This window comes from Agelaius tricolor, unplaced genomic scaffold (assembly GCF_023055355.1).
Source record: "Agelaius tricolor isolate 1412-34295 unplaced genomic scaffold, bAgeTri1.0.p SCAF_9, whole genome shotgun sequence".
Classification (NCBI taxonomy): domain Eukaryota; kingdom Metazoa; phylum Chordata; class Aves; order Passeriformes; family Icteridae; genus Agelaius; species Agelaius tricolor.
The window spans coordinates 32,449,427-32,473,230 of record NW_027269269.1 but is presented as its reverse complement, the minus strand read 5'-3'; the positions used below and the strand labels follow the sequence as shown (position 1 = coordinate 32,473,230).

The 23,804-nt window shown below is 45.4% G+C and overlaps 1 protein-coding gene across 2 annotated transcripts; it reads left to right on the top strand.

Moving 5' to 3' along the window:
- Positions 1-30: 30 nt before the first annotated feature.
- NFKBIZ (NFKB inhibitor zeta) lies at positions 31-22,663 on the top strand. 2 transcript variants are annotated; one of them, XM_071433509.1, is made up of 12 exons: positions 31-14,492; positions 14,908-15,047; positions 15,979-16,015; positions 16,112-16,215; positions 16,357-17,123; positions 17,554-17,659; positions 17,991-18,137; positions 18,643-18,706; positions 19,323-19,492; positions 20,136-20,246; positions 20,334-20,501; positions 21,136-22,663. In XM_071433509.1, exons 1-12 carry the CDS (start codon positions 14,258-14,260, stop codon positions 21,187-21,189), a joined length of 2,103 nt encoding a protein of 700 aa, XP_071289610.1. In that variant the 5' UTR covers positions 31-14,257; the 3' UTR covers positions 21,190-22,663. The 2 variants fall into 2 exon arrangements, with proteins under 2 accessions (XP_071289610.1, XP_071289609.1); XM_071433508.1 differs by lacking the exon at positions 21,136-22,663 and having other exon boundaries at positions 20,334-21,128.
- Positions 22,664-23,804: the final 1,141 nt, after the last annotated feature.

The window sequence follows — 23,804 nt, the reverse complement described above, 5'->3', positions numbered from 1 at the left end:
TGTGTTGTGTGTTAGGTAGGAGTTTCACGCTATGGTTTATAGATTAAAATCACTCTAAGTAATTTTTTAATGTGATTTATATTTGGAGAGGGGTGATCTGTGCCTGACATGAGACCTAGCACTGAAGCACCCTGATGTTTCTCTCTGTTGGTGTGTCAGGCCTGACATGCAATAAAAGCTCGTACACAATCCAAGCTTACTTCTTTGAGGGTTTTTGCAGCCCAATTGACCCACAGGACATCCTTAAACCACTTCATTTAAAAAAGAGAGTGAAGACAGATAAAGCATGGTCATTGCTTCTCTATCTTATGAACAGTTTTTACTTAAATAATGGAAGAAAAAATGAGGAGAGATGTGTCCTGTGAGTCAGTCGGAGTGTTCAAGAGCTGTAGGGCATCCTACAGTGGTGGCTGTGAGTCCACTGCCCTGTGAGCCCAAGGGCTGTGTGTGCAGGGTCATGGCAGAGGGAGAGAGTGGCTGCCTGGCACAGACTGGGGAGTCTCTGGGATGGCCCAAGGGTGGAGGATTTGGGGGATGTCCATTGGCTTGCCTTGGAGTTAGCTTGCAGCCAGGGTTCGCAGCTGGGAAAGCAGCAAGCAGGGCACAATGCCCTTTGTGCAGATTCCTGACGTAGATAGCCAAAAATATCCTGTTTGACCAGGCTAAAAATCCCTGAATGACACAGTCCTGACAGCCAGGAGAGAGTGCTGAGGCAGTATTGCCAAGTATTTGTTCCGGCTTTTTGTTCCCCTCTCATTCCGTGCTGACTGCTGAAGGGGGCAGGGTCGGGCAAGGGCCAGGGGTGTGATCTGGGTGCTGCTCTCACCTTCCTGCTGAGCACAGAGCTGAGGCCATGGCCCAGCCTGCTCTGGCCAGTCCCAACAGCCCCGAGGGGACAGGGCAAAGGCAAAGCAGCTTCTTCCCAGCATTTAGCTCTGGAAACTGTACTGAAGAGTGCTGCCACCATGTCCAACCTACATCAGCCTTCACTCAGCCAAAAAATGAATGCGAGAGGCTGCAAAGTATGAGCTGTTTTTCAGTGTGGTATTAGGTCAGGCCCCAGGCTTCTTCAGAGAGGAAGTGAGAGTGATGAGTAGGACAGAGAAGGGAAGCAAAAAAGTAGGATGTAGTTAAGGAAAAACAACACACAAAGGTCTTGCTTTGTGACACCAAGGAGAGGAAGAAGGTCAGGGATTTGGTCATGTGGAGATGTATTGCCTTTGGAAACCACAATTGTGTGGGACAGACTCACTCCTCTGAGAATACACATAGATGTGTTGTCCCACATGCTTTAAAAAAGGAACAGTTCTTCCCACCTAGGCTGCTCACCCACCTCTTCCTCTATGCCCCTGACAGCGATGACACAGCAATCATGTTAGGTACAGTTCCAAACTCTGCCTGCAGTTGGTTTGAAGCCATGTGTACCGTGTTCTCACATGACTGTGGATGTGACAGATATCATAGCTGGGGAACTTTTTAAAAGAAACCCAAAGAATTTGTAATCAAGCTAAGGAGGAGTGCACAGGCAGGTTTTCATTGTGTGCCAAGTGCTCCTCAGGGCTGCGGTGACTCAGAGAGGCATGAAACTTGCCTGAGATGGCATAGGTTGCTTGGCAAGAGCAGGGGCTTGAGCCTCATCCATCAGACACAGAGACAGGAGGCTCACCAGGGCTGGCAAAAAGCCAAAGCTACATGGTTTCTGATCTGGTTGGAATAGGGTTTCTTGTGTTCATCCCATGGTTTAGCCCTGCATCCCCAGTTAGCAGCATATAATGCAACTTTTAATGTTAGCTGTTCTATTTATGGTGCAAGATCAATGTGTTTGAAACCAGGGAAATGTTTTATGTCCTTGAACCTGGATCTTTGAGTCTTCCTGAATTGTTAATTCATCACAGTACTTGTCACCTGCATCTGAACTCTCATGTAAGGGAACCTAGCTTAATTTGGGCAGTGATTCCAAAATCCTGTCCTAATTACTGTGTCCTTCACTGTTGGTGTTACTAGCCTCTTGTGGGCATATTCAGTAATCTTCTGGTCTGCTCTGTGTGTCTATCATGGTGAATTGTACAGGAGCTTCTCTGCTTGGAAGGGGAAAGAGGGATTTTGTGGGGGAATGCTAGAGAATTGAGTGTGTGAGTTACTTTCTGTGAGCCCCAGATGCAGAGTGAGTAAGTCACTAAAGCTAAGTGAAAGTGCAACGTGCCCTCCCCCACATCCCAACTCTGTCAGCTTGGGCTTAATAGATTAATCCCTTAATGAATGTGGCCAGAAGAGGGCTTTGAGGCACTGAAAAAGAGTCTGGGATGACTCTCAAATGAAAAACATAAGCCACAACATATTTGTCTTGGTGGTGGTTTGTTTTCTAACTCCTCCATAGTTTGTGTTTTGAAAACAAATGTCACAAATACCACTGAGGCTCTTTTATTTGAAGTTCGTGAGTGAAATCAGTTAATGACATAGATTTGATAACTCTTAGATTGAAGAGGATAATTTTTTTTCCCCCAAAATATTATTTTAAATCTGATTTTTTATCCTAAGCCACAAAAGGATCAAGAGGAGTAAACTTTACCAGGCTAGAATAGTGTATCTCAAGTTACTTCTTTCTGCAACATTAAGCAGTGTCTGTGGTCTGAGAGCAAGACATGCTGTAGCAGTCAGTGTTCTCTGGGTCAGCCATCCATTAAACATTTTGTCCCCTCCAATTTTTACTCTCTCCTTCCCTGGTCAGTTCTGAAAATGGACAAGTGCTTTTCACCCTTTGCCCTTGCTCTTGGGCCCTCTGGAGGCACCTGTTGTTTTGTGGTTCAGTTTGGTACAAGGCTGTCCCTTTGCTCCCTAAATCTCTGCTGCAGGCTGTTTGCAGTGACCAGGAGTATTTCTATGATATTCCTCTGCTGTGGGGTGGCAGCTCCCTCTGAAGGACCTCATGGAAGAGTGTCCAGGTGGGACATGCCTGTGGGAGTGCAGTAGGTGGGAGGCATGGCACAAGGAGGACCTGCAGTGAAAGAACCATGACAAATTACAGGGTTTTTCCCCTCTTGCCATCCTGCAGTCAGTTCTTTCCACTCCTTCCTACCCTTTGGTTTTCCCTGAGCTGGGTGAGTCATCCTTTCCAGTCCTGCCTGCCCTCTTTTCTGAGTCAGCTTCTCTCAGGGAATTGTCGCTTGCTCTTGGCAAGGCAGCTATTTCTGTCTCTAGCTGTTTCTTCCTTCTAATGGTTTCATATCTTTCTGCTCCACATTTGTGTATTTTCCCCTGTGTAGTATTATTATTATTTGCTTTTTCTGTGCCTTGCTTTTGCCCTTGCTTTGATAAGTAAAATTAGAAAAAGAAAGTTACTTTACTGAAAAAATATCCTGTCTTAAAAATCCAATTAAAAATATCAGGTGCTCCAGTAACAAGCTGATATTATAATTACTTTACATTATTGTAAAATGTGTTCAACATATGTGTATCTTCCAACCCTAGAAGTTTTATATCTGCTGGTTGAAATGTAGGTTCCCTATGTTAACACATTTCTTCCTGATGTCCTGTTGCCTGTGTTCTTGTGCACAACAAACATTGTTACAAGTAGATATTTTCATTTGGGGCTGGAGTCATGACTTTTCATCCTGCCCTGCCACACATCAGCGATGGCAATTTTACTCATCTTTCTTTTCTTGTCAGACTTGGATTTTCCTTTTCTTTGCAGCAGGTACTCACCTCTTTGCACAGGAGGGGGCTGACCTCCATCACATATTCAGGTCATAAAAATGTCCCCTGTTGTGGCAACTCACACGGGGTCACCAAATGTGGCAGTGTTCACAGGGGTCCCAGGACGAGGGAAGAGATGAGAATCTTGATTCCATGTTTCAGAAGGCTGATTTATTATTTTATGATATCTATTATATTAAAAGGAAATGATATACTAAGACTACACTAAAAGAAAAGAAAAAGGAGACATCAGAAGGGTAGCAAAGGAAAGGAATGGAATGATAATAAAATCTTGTGACTGCTCACAGCCTTGACACAGGTGGCTGTCACTGGTCATCAAGTAAAAACTATTTCACATGCTGGGTAAACAATTCTCCAAATCACATTCCAAAGCAGCAAAACATGGAGAAGCTGAAGCTTCTCAGGAGAAAAGATCCTGGCAAAAGGATTTTTCATAAAATATGTCTGTGACACCCTGTGATTTCTGGAGTCAAAGCACCTGAGCTGCCCTAACTCCAGAGGCAGTGACACCTGGGAGAATGGATGAGCTCCGTGGTGCTCCAGGTGCTGCTCCTACTGCCTGTGGTGTTGGGCCATCTGTGCCTCTTTGGGGCTGCAGGCTCCCCTCTTTGCAAAGAGAGATCTTGACCCCTTGTGGAGGCGCTCAGAAGCCCCTCAGTCCCCAAAGGCAGCAGGTTTTGCTTCCCAGCTGCTGCAGGAGAGAGCAGGGCAAGGGTCTGGATGAGGCCCTGCCCTGACCCGTGTTAGACATACTGAGGGCAGCACGGGCCTTCAGAGAGCAAACAAATAGCAGCCCCAGCTGGAACAAACCATCCTGATTTCAAACAGAAGTATCAGCCCATCAAGATTATCAGTTGAACATGTTCCAGTGATACAATGCATCTGCCAACAGGAAGATGGAGCCCACGCAGAGTTTCCTGCCTGCGGGGGGAAGGTTTTGAATGTATCACCTTTGGGATGGAGATGTTCTCTCCCACCTCCCTCCTGCAGCTTGCTGGGGCAGGGCAAGGGTGGGGATAAAGTCTGAGGATGTTCTGTTTGTTTTTAACATCTATGTTCCAGTGCAGGAGGCACTGGGTACACAACAGGCAGAGGAACCAGTGGTCTGGTGCTTTTGCCTTGTTGGTGCCAGCTGCTGGAAATTGTATCAGTTAGCTGCATTGGGAAGGGGCAGCACAAGGCACTGAAAGTTACAGGTGTTTGCTCTGGAAAGATTTGGGTGTCCTGTCCTTGCTCACCATGTTTGATATGCATGGTGAGTCCTGGCCCATGCCACTGCTGAAAGAAGAAAGGAAAAGGGATTATGATTAAGATGGATCTACTCACATTTTAGGAAATTCCAGGACAACTTTTTTATACTGAAGGTTGTTTTTATCTACTGTAGCAGGTGACTATTTCACACCTAATACATCTGTGAAAAATGAGACTAATTTTTTTCCTTTCTATTTTTTTTTATTTTACATATAACCCCCTTCCCATTTTAAGCAGGCTCCTGGCTGTATGGAGCTTTGACACTGACACTCTGTGAAACTCATTCCAACCTTTCTGAGGGCAAAGTCCTGCTGAAAGCCAGCCATTTGCCAAGGAGAGGTGTTTGTCCTGCACCACCTACCAAAGGCTGGAGCTATTTTTTTTCCTGTGAGACACTGGATCTCTCTTTTTTTCCTCTGTGAATGCTATGCTTATCCAGTTTAGCCAAGACAGAAAAGGGATAGTGAGATGCAGCTCAGTGCCTGTGGCCACACAGGCAGCATTGCAGGCAGGAGGTGGGCAATGAGAACCTGACCCTGGCAGGCAGGAAACCCCACTGGGAAACCTGCAGGTTTCTCTTCACCCAATTGTTGCCCAGCACTTTTTCATCATTCTTATCTCATATCAGTATTTTCTAGACCCTTTTTTGGCAGTATTACACCAGCCTGGGATTTCCTGCCAGCCTCTTTGGCAGGGGAATGTCCTCAACCAGGGCTTACCCCACCTGGGAAATTCCACCGTGCAGAAAAAGTCCAGGGAGCCATGCTCACGCCACTGTCCTCCTCCACCCTGCTTCCTCTCACATGTCACAACATCCCTGCTTCCTGTCAACCAGAGCCAAAAGATAAGTGGTGTGCAAGCCACTGCACTAAAGGTGCCCTGTGGGTACTCAGCCAGAAGCTGAAAGAAACTTGTGGGGTGTTGTTTAGGGTTTTGGGGTGTTTTTTTTTCTTTTTTCTATTTTTTTTTTTGCGAACAGAAAGCCAAAGTAAGCAGGACTTTTGTGAGGGAGGGGAAGAAAAATTTCCTTACCACTGCTTCTCTGTTTCACACCTTTAAACCTCAGAGGAACTGCTCAGTCATTCACACGGACATGGCCATAAGGAATGATCAGTTGCCAATGGGGTGCCAAGAACTGGCTCGTTTTCCATAGAACTATTCCTAACTTCACTCCTCCAACATGAAGGTATGCTGGTATAATTTTATTTGATTTATTGCTTAGAAAACCTAATTGATTGAAACAATATTGGTTTCTAATAAGCTTTTTAAAATTTGTAATAACTTTGCAAGTGGCTTGTGCTGTAATAATCTGTGTGCTTTGGGGTTGAGTATGGAAGAATGGTTGGCTTCTGGGAAGGTAATGGGTGACAGCCAAGAGCAAAGAAACCACAAAGAATGGTGTGATTTTTGAAAACCCTTGGTGAATCTGGTGGCAAAATACTCCTAAATAGCTTAGCTGTTATGGGTGACTCTCTCTGAAACAATCTGCATTTTTAGGGAAGGGTGTAATAGCTTTCCAGAGGATGGATGGATGGATGGACGGATGGAAAGCTAACTTGGAGAGTACTGAATGGAAGAAACATTGTTAGTGGAAAAAGGTGTTTTGTATAATCTTGATTACAATTACAATCCTTTCCTGGCAGCTCATCAGTAATTTTGGGATAGCAGAGCACCATCAGCATATCAGCCTGTCAGCTTTAACAGGACAGGAATACACTGTCATGGTGCAGTGTGAGACAACACAGGGAACCATATAAAAATAGGAATCTACGCCTACTTTCTTGTAATTGAAAAAAAACCAAACGGTGGGAATGAAAAAGAATTAAATTTAATGAGCTTAAAATTCACTTTAAATTTTGTTATGCTAAGGGGTTTATTAAACCAAACCATAAACTCCTTTTCATCACCTGGCGAGGGTTTCCCTGGCTTACCACACGGGGCTGATTATGCAGCAGCCGGTTCATTAACCGTGCCCATCTCTAGCAGGCAACTAGGGCAGCTCAGCAGGAAGAGCCTTGCAGAGGATAAAATGGGGTCTGCTTTTCAGACCCCAAATGTTTGGGGGCAGGTGTGTGCTGTGATGACATTGGAGATGTGTGTGCTACTGGGGGTGGGTAGCTCACGGGTACTTCAGATGGAAGCCAGGTGATTTCAGCTGAGACGAGGAGGTTTGCTGGAGGCACACAGAGGGCAGGGAAAGGGAGACACCCTGGGCTCTCCCTCTGCCAGACTGGGTGACCAGCAGTCAGGGACAAATGTCACCTAGGGGTCATATTTCTGCTCCAAACAAAACTCCAGTATCAGCTCTGTGATCACGTTCCAGCAAGTGATTTTTTATTTTTGCTCTTTAGACTTCTATTTGCTTTCTTTGCAGCAAGCCACATTTCCTGTTGTATTTGGTGGCAGAGGGTGGGAGCAGGGTGTGTGCAGGGAGGAAATACCCTCTGTCACGGGGGGCAAGCACCAGCCAAGCCCTGGGCTGCTTGGGGCAGCCTTGTAGCCTGCCACCCTGGAGGTCGTGGTTGGGATATCATCATCATCATCATCATCATCATCATCATAATCATCATCATTGTCATCTTCAGTTGCTGGGAACAGGTCTGCAGCAGCAGTCCTGGGCACTGGGGAGCTTCCTTTCCCATCCCTGGGCTGCTCAGAGCAGCAGAGTGGCAGGAACAATCCCATCCCTTTGCTTCCTGCCCCGGTGCTCTGATCTGGCTTTGCTTCTCATCTGGACTTTCAAGAATAGCAAAACTCAGTCCTGGTGGTGCTGCTAAGAAACCCTGCTAAGAAACCCCTGTGTGACTTCATGTGTTGCCAGTCACAAACTTCTGAGACAAAACATGCAAGACAGAAAAAGGAGCTGCTTTTACTTTTGCTTTCTTCTTGAGAAATTGGCAGGAAATTAAAAGGAAACTTAAACATCCATGGGCTGGCTTCTGTGGAGAGCAGCGTCCTGTCAGACAGGATGTGTCTGGCTTTGGAAGGTGTCTCTTCCCAGCTGGGAACTGGAGGAGGGAGCCAACGCCTGGGAACAGAGCTCTGCACAGTGCCCCACCAAATCAAAGAGTTTATTTCCAGCTTTCTTGATGTTTTATGCTAACTCGTGCACGATTTACATATTACTGTGAAGTTGTCATTACTGTCATGGATTTCTTTCTAAACCTGTAGCAGGTGGCTGTTAAGTCAATAGAAAGAACAGAGTATTTGGATCCTTTCTGTGATATTTGTATATTTTACGTAGACGTCTGGGATTGAGACTTGTGTGACAGCAAATTCTGACCCATGGGTGCAGAGGTATTGTCCCAGCTGTTCCAGCACACTTTAACTGAAGATAAAGCCTGCCTTAGTAGATGCAGTTCATCCTAAGCACCAGAAAAAATTTTGTGTCACTGTTTGGAAGGGACCTAACATTTTCCCTACTATGACAAAATTTTATTATTCTGCCTTGAATTAGGTGCTTTTTTCAATGAGAAAATTTCCTGTTCATTGAGTTTTTGTCTGACTACTGGAGGACAGCTCTATAGCTGAGTTTCAGGACTTTCCCAATGGTCAGATAGACGTGTATTTTGAAAGCTGGGAGTTCTCTAATGAATGGATGTCTGAACTGAAAGCATTTAAACTCTATCAGCTGGAAAACACAGTGAAATAAGCTCAAGACATTAGATGAGGTTATTCCCTTCAATGAACTCTACAGCGTCAACATGCTACAAGTGTTTTTTACTGGTTGTCTTGCTTATGCCTGGACTTTCCTTCTCGTTAATCTGCACCCTTGAGCTGATGGTATGCACACAGGATGTGTAGGATTGTGCAAATCAGTGCTGAGGCTTCCTGCAGGTGTTGATCCCGCCACGCAAGTGCTGCACAGGCGGGCTGTAGAAATACTGAGATTGTGCCCTCAGTTTCTGGACTGGTCAGCTGTTAGACCTGCTGTCTGGTAGATGTGACTGGTTTGCCATGTCCAAGAAGAGCACAAATTTTCAAAATCTGCTTAGACAATGTTTTTGAGTGGAAAAATGCATGTTTGAGAAACCTGGATATATGGCAACCTTAATCTTAGATAGGTTACCTGCCACTACATACAAACTGAGTCTAGGAATGCAAGTGTCTGGGTAGAGAACAGTTCAAAAAATCATGTTTTTCTAGGTTCAAATCTCACTTTGAGATTTTTTTCCTCCCACTCCTGTGCTGAAGTGTTGCAATGTGCCTTGGGACAGCTCTGCAGTCCCTGTTAGAAAGTGGTTTTGTTTTACAGGTGGTTGAAGTGGTCCTTGTTTGTGGAAGGCAGGAACATTGAAATCAAAGTACACTAGAGCCCAGCTCATCTACTGTGCTTGCAGCACATGCTCCTGCATCTGACAGCAAAACATGAAATTAATGTGAGCTATGAATGTCAGATTTTGGCCCAGATGGATCACCTGGGTTAGGAAGAAAAATGTCTTCAGCATGAGAAACAAGGAAAACTGATGCTGACCCTTCCAAACCTACACTGTCTCCCTAGCAGCACTGAGAAACTGTGCCAACTCCCTTTCTAAACTGGAATACCACAACAAGCCACATACTTTGAGGCAAGAAGATGCACTCTCTACCTCATCTATGCACACACAGTATCCTTTAGGATAGGTGACATATGACGTTGCCCTTTGCTATGGGGAAATGGCCTCCTGCTCCTTGTTTACACGCTGTGACATCAGTGGTGTGTGTGTTTCTCCCCTGCTGCAAGGCACTAATGAACTAATGAGACAGGTAAGCTGCTGAGAAAACATGACTAACCAGGGTAGTGAGTATGTTGGGAAGAATGTCCTCAGACATGAGGTATATATACAAGGAAACTGCTTTCACAGAACTCAGGTCCTCTCTGCCAGCTTTGCAACACTTGCTGGGTTTAGGGTTTCTTTTCTTCTCTACTGATTTCAGCTGGTTTATATACACAGTGTTGAAAGATCTACTTAGGAGCACCCCACTTTTTTTTAAATTTACTTTTTTTTTTTTTTTTTTAATATCAGATGGCTTGAGAGAAAAAAAGCAGAATTGAGGGTATTCTCTGGATCAAAGGAGTAAGGCCCAAAAGAAATATGTTAAATGAGAAGTCTAAGTTTTTCCTTAATATGAAGAATTATACATGCCCCCTTTTGATGTTCAGGTTAATCCCAGAATGTCAGTCTTGGAGACCAAAGTCTAGGAAAAATGTAGCAATACAAGTATAACAAAGAGGGGAGAAACACTAACTCCTCTGTACCAGCTTTTAGAGTTAAACCGTGTCATGGACCACTTCCAACCTGCTGACAGGTGCTCTCCAGAACCCTTAAAGCAAATGCAGGTACAGACCCCGGACGCTCTCTAGGAGTGAAATGGTTCCTGAGATTTTACCTCTGCTTTTCTCAATGCCAGTCTAGAAACAAGGTGAATGTTTTGCTGCATGGTTTGGGAGGTGTGTGCTGTTGGAAATGCTGCTGGGGTGCAGAGGTGTGGCTGTTTGCACACCTCAGCTCGCAGTGTGCAGCAGGAGCCTCAATTACACCCAGCAGAGGATAGGGCATGTTTGACATCAACACAGCAAATATTCACTTGCATTAAGCAACTGGGTTGTAAACTACCATTTTTATGTCAAGTTTAAGAAATACCATGAAGGTCATGCTGCTCCAGAAATGTGTTGCAAAACCAAGTTCTTGTTTCTAGCAGTTTGTGCCCTGACACTTCACCTAGAGGCTGTCCCTTACTCCATGCTGCTGCTCAGGAGACAGAGTGAGGGGAGAGATTTATTCTGCTCCCATACCTGCCAAACCAAGGCCTGCTCTGAGAGCTGGTATGTTCCTCACTCACACAGGGAGCTTGTACAGTGTGCCTGGCAGTGTGACTACGTGCTGCTCCACAGGGAAGGCAAAGCTCCACTTACTGGGCTTGCTTTATTCATTCATTTATTTCTTTAAAGCCTACATTCCCTATAGCGCTCACCCCAGTAGGTGCCCCGGGGACCAAGCAGTGCAGGCATGCTGCATCTTTTCTCTGTGCTTGTTCTGATTAGGATGGCAAAGGGGATAAACATGACCTTGGTTAGCCTAGATGTTTAGCAGGTGGTTGAAGTCTAAGGTGCTGGTATTCAGCCTCTTTGCTTTCTCTAATGAGACCCCTACCCAGCAAGCACAATTGGATTTTGGTTTTGTTCTTAACAAAAGTTTTTTCTGGATCCCATGAAGTAGTTCATGGGTGTGCACAAGTCACACTCTCAAAAGTTATTTCATTAATCAAACATATTGGATTAACCTAAACCAAGACTGATTGCTTTTAATGCTACAATACTGGGCTGTGCTCTGAAGAGAGGGAAGAGATGGAGTTCTCAGAAACAAGTGCATTCTGTTTCCTTTCTGTTGTTATTTGAGATACCAAGATAGGCTTATCTCACTTTTTGCAGGTGTATAGAAAAGTGGTTTCAGGACAAATGCTGTTGCTGACGGCCACTAGTTGGCATTATTGATACATCCCAGTAGGGAGCTGGTGCAATAAAAACATGGGCAGACAGCACATCGGGGAGCTGAGGTGGCTGCCTTGTGCTCACCTCGCAGCCTTCTCCAGATCTGAGGTTGGTGGGTTACACTGAATTACAGCTCGGCCAAAGAAGGCTGAAACCAGCTGGATGCCTTCCCAAGGAGAAGAGGTGACAAGTGCTTTTTTCTTTGGTCACCACCCTGCCCCAGAGGAACTTACTTTGGTTGAAGATGCCTCACAGGGTTTTGGTCACCACAGATGTTATGTAGTGTTTGGGCCAAGACCCAAAACCCATTAATGCTCAAGGTCTGCAGCATTAATAATTACAGCTTGTGGATGTGGAAATAATTTACCAGTAACTCTCAGAGAAGCAGTTTGAGAACACAGGGCTGCTGTGAGCCAGCACATCTTGTGCAACCAATGGGTGTGTGTATATTTTTGAAAGAGCCTTTTGTTATGGAGCTTGGTGGAATTAGACTTGTCTTAATCTGCTTTGCCTGGGAGTAGATTTATGCCAGGAGACCTGATAAATAAGATGTCACTGATGAAACAAGTAAGAGCTCAGGTATCAAATTGTTGCCTGAAATGGATTTTGCTCGGTAAAAGGAGAGCAAGTCAACAATTCAACCTTCAGGGGAGTAGAGAGTTTGGAGTAGAAGAGAAAAAGAAATTCTATGCCCTCTTTAGGGAAAAAACCAAACACAAACTCATTAAATTGTTTTATAGAAGAGTTTTCATTCATATGTAGAGACTAATCTCCAATTAAATCCATTCCAAAATTGTTATTGAATAGCAAGGATAAAGGTGCTGCCTGTCCCTGCCTGCATGTGGTTTAGGAACCTTCTACGACACAGAAGAACTGCAATGAGACAAAACCACTTTTGGTTTGAAATCTCTTTTACTCTTGACATTTTAAAGGGAATGGCAGGCAACACGGATGACGAATCTAATTTTCTGGGTTATCAACTTCTCAGATTTGCATTACCATCCACTTGTTGAAAGACAAGATGCATTTTGTAGGACTTGCAGAGCCTCCTGTGAGATTGAAATGAGTGGCTTTCTGGGCTTCCTGGTAGGGACGAGAACACAAAAGTCCATCAGTTGCATCCACTTTGGAAAGCTGAGTTGTGGGTCCTCCTCACAGCCACTGAATGTGCAAAGAGCATTCGTGGGCTCCAGGATCTCTGAGCACCAAGTGCTTTTCAATGAGGAGAAAAGCATCTGCTTAAGGTTAAGGTATCATAACTGAGGTCTAAGGCTTGAAAATCAAACCCTCTCCGTGCTTAAAACACACAGCCTGGTTTAATAAATCCTCACATGTGTAAAGTGCTTTGTTAAATGAGGGAGAAGGTGTGCTTGGGGGTGAGTTTCTGCTCGGGGAGCAAATAAATTTTTACCTCTATTGGGATATTTCTGCCACTACTTGGCATCTGATTTTGTTTTATGGGTTCTACTTACAAATTTCACTCCTGCTGCATAGATTCACGGCTGCATATATTCAATCTATGGTGTAAAACAACAGTCTTTGGAGTAGAAACTGGCCTAGACAGTTCTCAGCAAAACTCTTTGTTCACTTGACGGTGGGAGAAATATTTGAATAATATAAAGCAATTCCCTCCTGCCTCCTCGTGGGCTGATTAACATAATTTCATATTGCACTTGACCTGTGCTATTCAATACAATTAAAACATATAAATTATAGACCTCCAGTTTGCATAATATACTTTAGAAAGACCATGTAAGACCATGTTGTTCTACTACATATTTATTGGAGCAGCCACAGTGCTAAAAACATCCTAATCTCAACCTTGTGGGCAAAATCGCTCACTTGTACTTTAGAAGATGGTGACTTCAGTGGAAATGGGAAAGCAGAAATATTTGTTTGAAAAGTAGAAACCCAGGAAGTCTTCCTGAGGACATCGGTAATAACTCAGTGATGTTAACAGTAATCGCACAGTTTCGCCCACTTTTTGTTTTGGCATTGTGTTGCTTTCCCGCTTCTCCCCAAGAAGAAGGTTGAGGTGGCCTCGACAGAGAGGCTCTTGCCACCACATTATGGTGCAAGCTACAACCAAAATCACTCCCTGTCTGCCCCTGCCTACTCCACACCGGGTAAGAGCAACACAGATGACTCATCTCAATTGTGAGTAACTGCTCACGCTCCCCTTCTCGCTGGATGCTGCTCGTGGGATGCACATGACCAAAAAGTCTCTGTTCTTCCACACCTGCATTCTGGAGCCAAGGACTGGCAGGATTGGAGCAGAAGTGTGAGGGATGCCTCCAATGGGGACATGAGGTGGCATCAGCAGCGGTGGGAGGCCGAGGGAGATTCTGCTCATTCCCACCTCTGCAGCTCCATAAGCGGGTAGTAATTTGTGGTTGCATGCGTTGTGAGCGAGGGTTGCCCAGGCTGCATCTGGACAACGCTCTCAGGCTCAGTGGGATTCTTGGGGTATCCTGGGCAGGGCCAGGAGTCGGACTCGATGGTCCTGATGGAGCTTTTCCAACTCAGGATATCCTGTTATCCCGCGAAGCCCACGGGGGCAAGCTTGGCGGACAAGGCGGGAGGCGGTGTGCCCCCGGACCGTGACTCCCCGCCGGGCCCTCACGGGCAGGCTCCTCCCGCCGCCCTGACGGGAAGCGCGGCCCCGCCCGGCGGGCCCCTCCCGCGGGGGGCGGACCCGGTATAAGCGCGGCCGCGGCCCCGCGCCCCCAGAGCCGCCGCGCCGCCCGCCCAGCCCTGGCCGTGCCCGCGCTCGCTCCGCTGCCCGCCGCCCCGCGCCGCCGCCCGCCGCGCCGCACCGCCATGATCGTGGAGAGCAGCCGCGACGCGGCGCCCGATGGCGGCGACGGCGGCGCCCTCAGCAGCCCCATCAACCTCGCCTACTTCTACGGGGCCTCGCCCCACTCCAGCGAGGGCAGCTGCTCGCCGGCGCACTCCTCCGCCCCGGGCTCGCCGGGATCCGACTCGGACCTCTCGGTGAGCAGCCGCGGCGGCGGCCGGAGGGACCCCCGGGGCGGCCCCCGCCCCGCTCTGCAAGGTACGGCGGGTCCCCGCGGCGGCCCCGGCCCCGGGGGGTGGCGGGGAGAGCGCGGAGCCGCGGGTCCCGCTCCGTCCCCTCGGGGGCGAAGCCGGTCGCCGATCCTCCCGCGTGGGAAAGCGGCCGAAGCGGGGAAAGGCGGGCGCGTTTGGCCGGCGCTTCGTGCCCGGTGCCGCGGTGCTCCCATCCGGGCAGCGGGAGCGGCGGGGCGGTCCCCGGGCAGCGGAGGAGCCGCACGCCCGTGGGATGGCGAAGGGGTACGCGGAGCAGCTCTCTGGCTCCTCTCTGCTAAACCAGGCTTTAGGTGCCTTTCCACGGACTTTCTAGTTTGTTTGGGTCTTTTTTTCTATATTTATTATTAAACGTGTACGAAACGGGTGGCTTAAGTTCGGGTTCTGTTTTCGTGTCTCCACAGTTGAACAACACATGGGGGGGGGGAAGCAGCACAGAGGACCTTTCCAGGGGGTCCGTGTGAAGAACTCCGTGAAGGAGCTCCTGCTGCACTTCAGGAGCAGCAAGCAGATGTCCTCCGGTCCTGCCACCGAGGAAAGCAAGGTAACCGGCAGCTTTCTGCACTGACAGGCTTGATTTTAATGGTTACTGGCAAGAAAGCACTTCGCGGTAATGCTAGAAATGAGCTTTATCTGCTGTGGATGGAATCAGTGTTTTTCCTTTTCAACGCATAATGGAAAAATGCAGCTGGGAAGAAATCAGAAAGAAGGTTTGCCATGAGAGAAGGAAGCATTTAAAACTGTTCTTACTGAGCTTTATTTTCTAAAGGGAGTCTGGATAAAGATACATTTGTGTTGCGAAACCACAGAAATTCCGTGTTGGCTGGAATGAGATCATTCATTGGAAGGGTTAGGGATTTTTCTCAGATTTGTTTGTCATACTGTTGTGCCTCTCTGTTACAAGCACACAGTGTAAAGGTAGACCCTTTCAGTCTGAAAGGACAAAAAAATTACAGGAAATTCTGAGAAGATTAAAGAGTGTTTTTGATTTGATTAGATTCTTTTTTGTGAGTGTGTGTTTAAAAGCTTCCTAGATAAGTGTTTTCAGAGGAAGGTATTTGCATAGGAAAGTTCATGGCATTAAAGAATTGTAAAATTGGCTGGGTTATTAATGTTTCAAAAAAATCCTCTGGTCTCTGGAAGGAATAATGTATTTCTCTTGATTTTCTGGAATTTTGTGGTATTATAACAAATGGCCTGAAAAGCCCAAATAAAAACAGTGGGTTTTATTTAAGTTTCATTAAACTCTTTCCATTTTCTAACCTTAATTAAAAGCAATTAAGTTAGGGTTAGACAACCACGTACTAGAATTATTCTAAGGTATATTCTGTGTTTATAGAAGGAAGTCACGGCTGCCTTCTTGTTGTTGTTGGGGTTTTTTTTTGGTGGATTGTTTTTTGTGTTTATTTGTTTCTGTTTGTTTTCCCCCAGAAATAACACTATAATAACAGAAGTTTTTGGATTTTTCTTAACAGGCACAAGGAGGATTGGCGAACTACGAACCATACACAGGTAGACCATTTTTTAATACATACCCTGCAGTAACATTTTAAATCAATTGTAAGTGTAACCTCCAAATGGATTCTGAATTTATTTTCTTTTCATCAGAACTGAAGAGCATACTGAGCCACAGTGGCAAAAGGAAGGCTCCTGAACTCCTTTCTGATGGACCTTCTTTCAAACGCCAAGCGAATGTTCACCCTCATCTCCTGGTGAGTCTGTAGTAATTTTTTCCATGCCTTTATTTTTCAGTTTGCTTTGTATGCTCATAAACTACCAGATACAACTATACCTCTAATTTTCTGGGGCTTGTTTTGATTTGCCTTGTGTTGTTTTTTTCCCCCACCTGTCAGACCCCACCCCAGACACCAACTTCTATGGATAGCATGGAGGAGACCCATAAAGCTGACCCAAAGCACGAGAGCAGTTCTGATCTGCTTCAGAACATTATAAACATCAAGAACGAGTCGAGCCCCATTTCCCTGAACACGGTGCAGGTGAGCTGGTTGCACTCAGTCTCCAGCCACGGCTCTCCTGCTGAGCAGTACCAGGACAGCCCGGGAACACAGGCGTTCTCCCCGTCCCAGAAGTACCAAGCATTCCAAGACCACACCAGCCAGCACATGCTTGATGCACCACAGCATTACCAGTTCCCTGCGTCCCAGAGCCAAGATTTGCCACAGAGTTATCCCTCAGATGGCTCCTCCCTGGACTACAGGCCGTTTGTTGGCAGTGACCAGTCTCCTGCCTACCAGCAGAGCACCTTTGAGAGCCACGAGCTGCCGTACTGCCCGTCGCAGAGCTTCTCCTCCCTCCTGAACGACTCGGAGGGCTCGGACAGCATCTCCGCTCCCCTCCAGCCGCTGAGCAGTGCCCACCCCCAGGCTGAGGTTGCCCCTCATGCCCCCAATTTCAGCTTGCTCTCCAGCAACCTCTGTGGTAGTCTGGAGCGCAGCATCTCTCTGGCTACTCTCAATGTCTCGCTGCCTGACCAAAATGTTGCCAGGAGCACGACGCAGCTGGGCAAGTCATTTTTTCAGTGGCAAGTGGAACAGGAGGAGAACAAACTGGCTAACATCTCTCAAGACCAGTTCCTTGCAAAGGACGCCGATGGAGACACGTGAGTGCTGTTTATCTTGGTGTTTCTTCTGTGGGAGGTTGGGGAGTGTTTCTGTTTGGGTTTTGGCAGACTGTGGGTTTTAGTGAAGCAGTTCAATAGCTGTGTTTGTGTCACAAGTGCAGTGGTTTGGCTGATCAAGGGAAAGGTGTGGCGTTGCTGATGGCTGCCATGCAGAGCTCCAGCACACTTGAGTAGATGTATTTTCTAATTTCAGGAGCTTATTGTTAGACTTGGTTAAAAGGGGAGTAAAACATTCTAATTTAGATACTTTAAATTGCCCTGATAAGAAAATGCCCATGTTCCTGTCTTAGTTATGCAGAGGAGGTCTGAAGCTGGCAGCATAGTACCTCTTCTAGACATTTGGTTCTCTGCTGTCTTCAGCCCTGGTTTGTGTCTGGTGGTGTAACTCTGTTGCCTCTCTTTTCTGCAGCTTCCTCCACATTGCTGTGGCCCAGGGCCGTCGAGCACTCTCCTATGTTCTTGCAAGGAAGATGGCTGCCCTGCACATGCTGGATATCAAAGAGCACAATGGCCAGGTGAGGTTCTGAAAAAAATCTTTGCACCTGCTTTTTGCACCTGAGTGCTTCTGCATGTCTGAACCCTGGGAAAGATGTGGTGAAATGCTTATTTAATATTAACCCCAAGATTTAGCCTGCATACTAATATTAACCTTGAGCTATTAATACTTCTTGGGATCACCTTGAGCTGGTAAAACTATGTGCTCTGCTTCATTTTTCCTGGCTTCCTAGTATTCATAATCACTGCTTAAATAATACCAGGTAGCTGGGGTTTTTATTTGTTTTAGTTGCTCTTTCCTGTTAGAGATCAGATGACTAATAGTTTAAATTTTCTTCTTGATGTTTGCAGAGTGCTTTCCAGGTTGCTGTGGCTGCCAATCAGCATCTCATTGTGCAGGACCTGGTTAGCTTGGGGGCTCAGGTGAACACCACAGACTGCTGGGGCAGGACGCCGCTGCATGTCTGCGCTGAGAAGGGGCATGCCCAGGTCCTCCAGGTAAGAGCCAGGCAGGCACAGCTCTGCCCCAGCCACTGACTCTTACCCTTAGCTTGGGGAAACTCTGGAAACACCACCACACCAAAAAAAATCCTTCCTTTATCTTTCTGTCTGGGTAGCCTTGGGAGTCTGTCTACACATAGAGCTTAAAGTGGAACTGAATTTCTCAATGAGCTTCTCATCAACATTTTTGAGTAATTTTGGGGGAATCCTCTATTTTACCAAACCAAAACAGTAAGTCTCCTCTTAATCATAGGATCATAGAATGGTTTGGGTTGGAAAGGACTTCACAGATTTTCTAATTTTAATGCCCCTGCTGTGCTCAGTGACACTTTTCACTAGACCAGATTGCTCAGAGGCCCATTCAGCCTGGCCTTGAACACTTCCAGGGATGCTGTTATTTATTGCAACTTTATTACAGCTATTGCAGTAAGACAATAAACAAATTTGAAGCAGTATGTAGTTTGGATAAGATGTAAATGTGTACCTGTTCCCACTTTTGTAGGCAATCCAAAAGGGAGCTATGGGAAGCAATCAGTATGTGGACCTTGAGGCAACAAACTATGATGGTGAGTAGTTAAGAGTTTATAATTTACAGAGTTACTGGATGGTACACTGTTTTATAGCTACTGATGGGAATGCAATAAAATGCAATATTTCCTTTTCAGATGGAAACTTACAGGTGCAGTTGACATATCTTGTCAGATGAAAACGTGATTAGTCTGTGTCTGTCAGGAGCTCTTTCCTCTTCCATGTGATTGCTGTGTTTGGCATGGAGACCTTAGGTTGTAACTGGCCATTGTTTAAACATTGGAGTGCCAGCGTTGTGTCAGTGGATACAGTAGCCAGAATCTGGCAGTAGAAAGCTCTTCTGTTTGGACCCCTTTCCCGTAAAATAGCTCTTTCTAATGTGTAGTTTGTACAAAAATATATTAAAAATTGATTCTTTCATCATCTGCTGGCTGAGAGCTCACAGTAGGCTGCTGCCTCACTGTTCTCTTGATGGACAGTCCAGATCTCAAGCTGCTTGAGACCAGTCACTGTCACCTACAAATATGGAACCATCCCTGGGCTTAATGAGGGTAGAAGCTCCTTTATCCAATCTCTGAAACAAGCAGCCAGTCAATACTTCTGTATTGCATTTGTTCATTCATGATGATTTTCATGTGTTTTTTTGATGTTTAGGTTTGACAGCATTGCACTGTGCAGTCCTGGCCCATAATGCTGTGCTGCATGAACTGCAGAACTGTCAGCCACCTCACTCCCCTGAGGTCCAGGAGCTTCTGCTGAGAAACAAGAGCCTGGTAGAAACCATCAAGATCCTGATACAAATGGGAGCCTCTGTTGAAGCGAAAGTAAGTAAAAGGCCTTGGTCTGAAGTACCAGATCCAGAGAGAATGTGGAAGCAGACTGTGTCCCTTTCTCCCATGCTGCATTTATTACAAGGAAAGAAGGCTGATTTGAAAGCTTCCCTGTAGCTTAATTTACCCAGATGGGCTGAGAATGCTCCATTTATTCAGAGCAGGCTATTATCAATGCAAACGAACCTGGGGAAGGAGGGAGGTGACAGTCTAATCTCTAGACTAAGAATGATGCTACGCTGGCTGCAGTGAGTGAGTGTTGTAAAAGTATGTTTGGAGCGCTCTGAGGTACCCATAGTAGTGGGGTGCTGATGACACCTTGTTCTTGAGCTGCAAATTTTAATTAAAAACTGCTTACCTGTGCAGTTCAGGTCTGTGCTGTGCCAGACCATTACTTAACCAGAATATCAAATATTACATTATGTAAGCTTACTTGCAGATGAGATCAGGTTCCATTGTTCGATAGATGTTGATATTAAAATATATGTATTCAGATTCACTTTTGATGAATTGTAGTGCAAGTATGTTTGCTCAACACTCTGCAGTTACTTTGCTTTCTATATTTATTTGTCTGCATGTTCCCCCTGGATAGGTGAAGCACCTGCAGGGAAGACTAAACAGTTTCTTTTTTTGATAGGATCGCAAAAGTGGTCGCTCCGCTTTACATTTGGCAGCAGAAGAAGCAAACCTGGAGCTCATTCGTCTCTTTTTGGAGCTGCCCAACTATCTCTCTTTTGTTAATGCGAAGGTATGGTGATTTTTCCATAATACAGATAGAGAAAGGAGAGGCTCATGCCCCCGCTTTTCCTTCATGGAGTTGCTTTGTGGTCCCCAGGCTTACAACGGCAACACAGCCCTGCACATGGCGGCCAGCCTGCAGTACCGCGTGAGCCAGCTGGACGCCGTGCGCCTGCTCATGCGCAAGGGAGCCGATCCCAGTGCCAGGAACCTGGAGAACGAGCAGCCAGTTCATCTGGTTCCTGATGGCCTTGTAGGGGAACAGGTAAAAAATTCACAGCAGCCCTCTCCTTCCCTCTGTCCCTGTCCACACAAAAGCTGCATTCCACTCCAGAACTTTCTTTGGGCTTTTGAGTTGCAGCTTTGAAGGAAAAGATTTAGCAAATACCATTTTATTCTTTAGATCTTCAGCTTCAACACCAAGATCAGGCAGAATATACAGACTTGAAATTTTAGGTTTCACGTGCAGCTTTTATTTTTTCCATCTTAAAAGCTTTTACCTGTCAAGATAGGCTTTGTTTCTGTAACCCTGCAACGTACTGGAGGCAATACTCCTTCTCTTGCTCATCTCACTATGGCCTGAGTTCATGCTTTTATTGCTCTTGTCAGAATTAGTCATGACAATTCTTAGGCCTGAGTAACAGAGGAAGAAAATCACTTTTTCCTGCTTGATGAAAAAACTGACTCTTGACCTAAGATTAGTAACTTAAGCACAGCTGAGTTGCTGACTGTTGCCTTTCATTGGTTCAAATGCTGTAAAGTGGGATCACTTCTGGTGTGACTGAACTCAGGACCTAGGCTTGGATAAAGGAGTGCAAAACTGGATCTAGGGTGGGGTTTTTTCAGGACTTACTTCAAGATGATGAATACTGATGTTTCTGTCTTTTTCTTTTCTCCAGATAAGGCGTATCCTCAAAGGGAAGGCGATTCAGCAGAGAGTGTCGCCGTTTTAGGCTCCATGTTTCTTGGAGTTCAGCAACTTACACTCACTGTCAGTCAGGCAGTCCTAATCTATCTGTAAATAGAGCATTTGCCTGGTGTGGGCAAATGTTAGTTGTTTCTATGAAACAAAAGTATTTTGTTCACTATTATATAGTGGCTTACATAAGAGTAAAAAAGCCCCAAATCCAGCAATCAAATTCCTCCAACCAAAAGGGAATGCTTCATTCCCAAGTATGTGGAACATTTTCCTGGCTACCCATATTTTCTGTATTTCATAGCTATGGTGAGACTAATTTTATTTAAACAGCCATACAGATAACTTCTAGACAAGGGCAATTCTTTGGGAATTTTTTTTTCTTTTAATTTTAGAAAGGGCTGATACAGGTCAAAATTGCAGAGGTTGTTGTGTTTTTAGTAACACTTAAATGCAAGAGAAATTAAATATTTTTGAAGTTGAACATTTATTTATGTAACTTTGCGGCTTTGTTCCAGTATCTTGTGCAGGATTGTATATAGTCACTGATGTTATTGTACAGCTGTATAGTTCTGTGAGTCTATTGATCACTTGGGGAAGGATCTGAAGAAACAAGTTCCTTGATCTTGAACTTGCAAATTGCATACAGAGTTATAATACTACACTGGTGCAAATCGGTTTAATTCTGTTGTTCTAAAAGACTGAGGTTGGAAAGTAGAGTTATGGTAGGTTGTCCCTGGCACTGATTTGTGCATACTTTTGGAGTTGTGTAATAAAACATGAAAAGCTGTGCTTCCTCAGGGGACTGTGTCAGTTTTTCTCGTACCCAGTAGGTGTTTTTCTTGTGATAGAATAATAGATTGAGAGAGGAGGATCATTATTTTTATAATATATATGTAACGTGTACTTTTAATCCTGATTCAGTGCAAGTGTTTGGCTGCACTTCACTGTTGATGCATACTGAAATCTCTCAATGTTAATTATAATACTTCAACGTGTGTAAGCCTTCCTAGTGTTGGTGGGGCTTAAGCACATGCATAAGTAGCTTGCTGAATTGGGCTCTAGTTAATTCTAGAGACTTAAAGTTTTCCACCTCCTAAGCAGAGTTAGTCCATTTATGGTTTTACCTTATAGGTATAGTGGCTAGCAAAGTAATATTTGATGTTAACAGTTTTTCTATTTTTTAATAATTATTAATGGAAAATGTATACTAATGATGCTGTATACTTGTGTTCTGTTAGATAAAACTTCCTCCTGTCATTTTTCTGAATGTTCCATGCTGGGCTGTAATCCAGTAATATGTTCTCTGTATGGTCTTTGTTCTTAAACTGGTTTTTTTCATCACATGCAGTTCTCTCTTGTAACCATTTAATTAGTCTGATTATGCTGTTTTGGCAAAGTATGTCTTGTAGACAAGCTAAATGAAAAAATCTGATATGCAAAGGCTTAGTTGCAATGTATTTCTTGAAGGGTTGTGTGTAACTTGTGTTTGAATAAACATGCTCATTCAGTTCTGGTGGTTACTGTGTGTGATACAAATAGTGACGTAGTGAAGCTTGAGGTAAAACTGATTTAGCATGGTAATAGTGTGAGGCTGAAAAGCCATTTGCTAAGATGAAATGAATTCTTACCATTGTGCTGGTTATTCTTTCTCTTGTTTGATGCCAGTGTTCTGGGTCATGCACTGTGCACTTGTGTTGTCTGGGAACTGAGTAGGTGTGCCCCAAATTGAATTTATAGTCCTCAGGTTGGAACCTGAACACGTGTCCCTGCGTACTGGAAAGAATGATAGCAGTTCTGACAATGTTATGGTCTCACCATGACTCCCCTGCCTTGGTCCTCAGTTCTGGCAGCTCAGGCACAAGTGTCACCCTAGCACAGGTGACAGTCTTTGTTAGGAAATAAGGCTGTACACATGGGGATGGGCTATCTGCCTCACAGCTGGTGATGAGGTGGTTCTGATCTGGCAGTGACCCTCTGGGGGACAAGAGCTGTCATCACAGCCTGTCCCAGCTGAGGATGGAGCTGGAGAGGTGGCAGTAGTTGAGATGAAAGTGGGATGCAGCATTAGGATCTGTAGGAAAGGAAGAAAACCAAGAAGGCTTCTATGTAACTCTATGAACCTGCTGGCCAGCCTGCCTTACTGCTGCTTGTGGTGAGGGTGAAAGTGGGAATTGAAGAGGCCCAGAGGTGTGGAGGAGCCTCCTTGCAAGGAGCAGCAGAGTAAACGAGGACAGTCCTGCAGAGCCACAACAGGCCTGAGAACCTGAGTGGGGATGAACTCGCTCTCCTTTCCAGCATGAGAGCTGGAAGCTATTGATGAAGGTACCATGCACACAACAGGCAGCAGGAAACAGAATTGCATTTCTTATTAGGATATGCAAAGGTGAAATGGCCCCTCTATGTGAACAGCTAATTGTGTCTAGATTGTGTTGAAGGTGCTGTCATCTTCACCTCTCACTGCAAGTGACCCTCCCTTGGGTATAACATTTTTAATTTGTGCAAGGAACCTGATAGTACTGTTTCCAGTTAATTTTAATTTTCTTTATAAGAGATGATTACACATGAAAAAGAGTTGCTGATGAGATATTCTGGCCCTTCAGATCAGCCTGATCTGACTGCCTGGCACTCCTTTCTGTGTGGCATTGACTG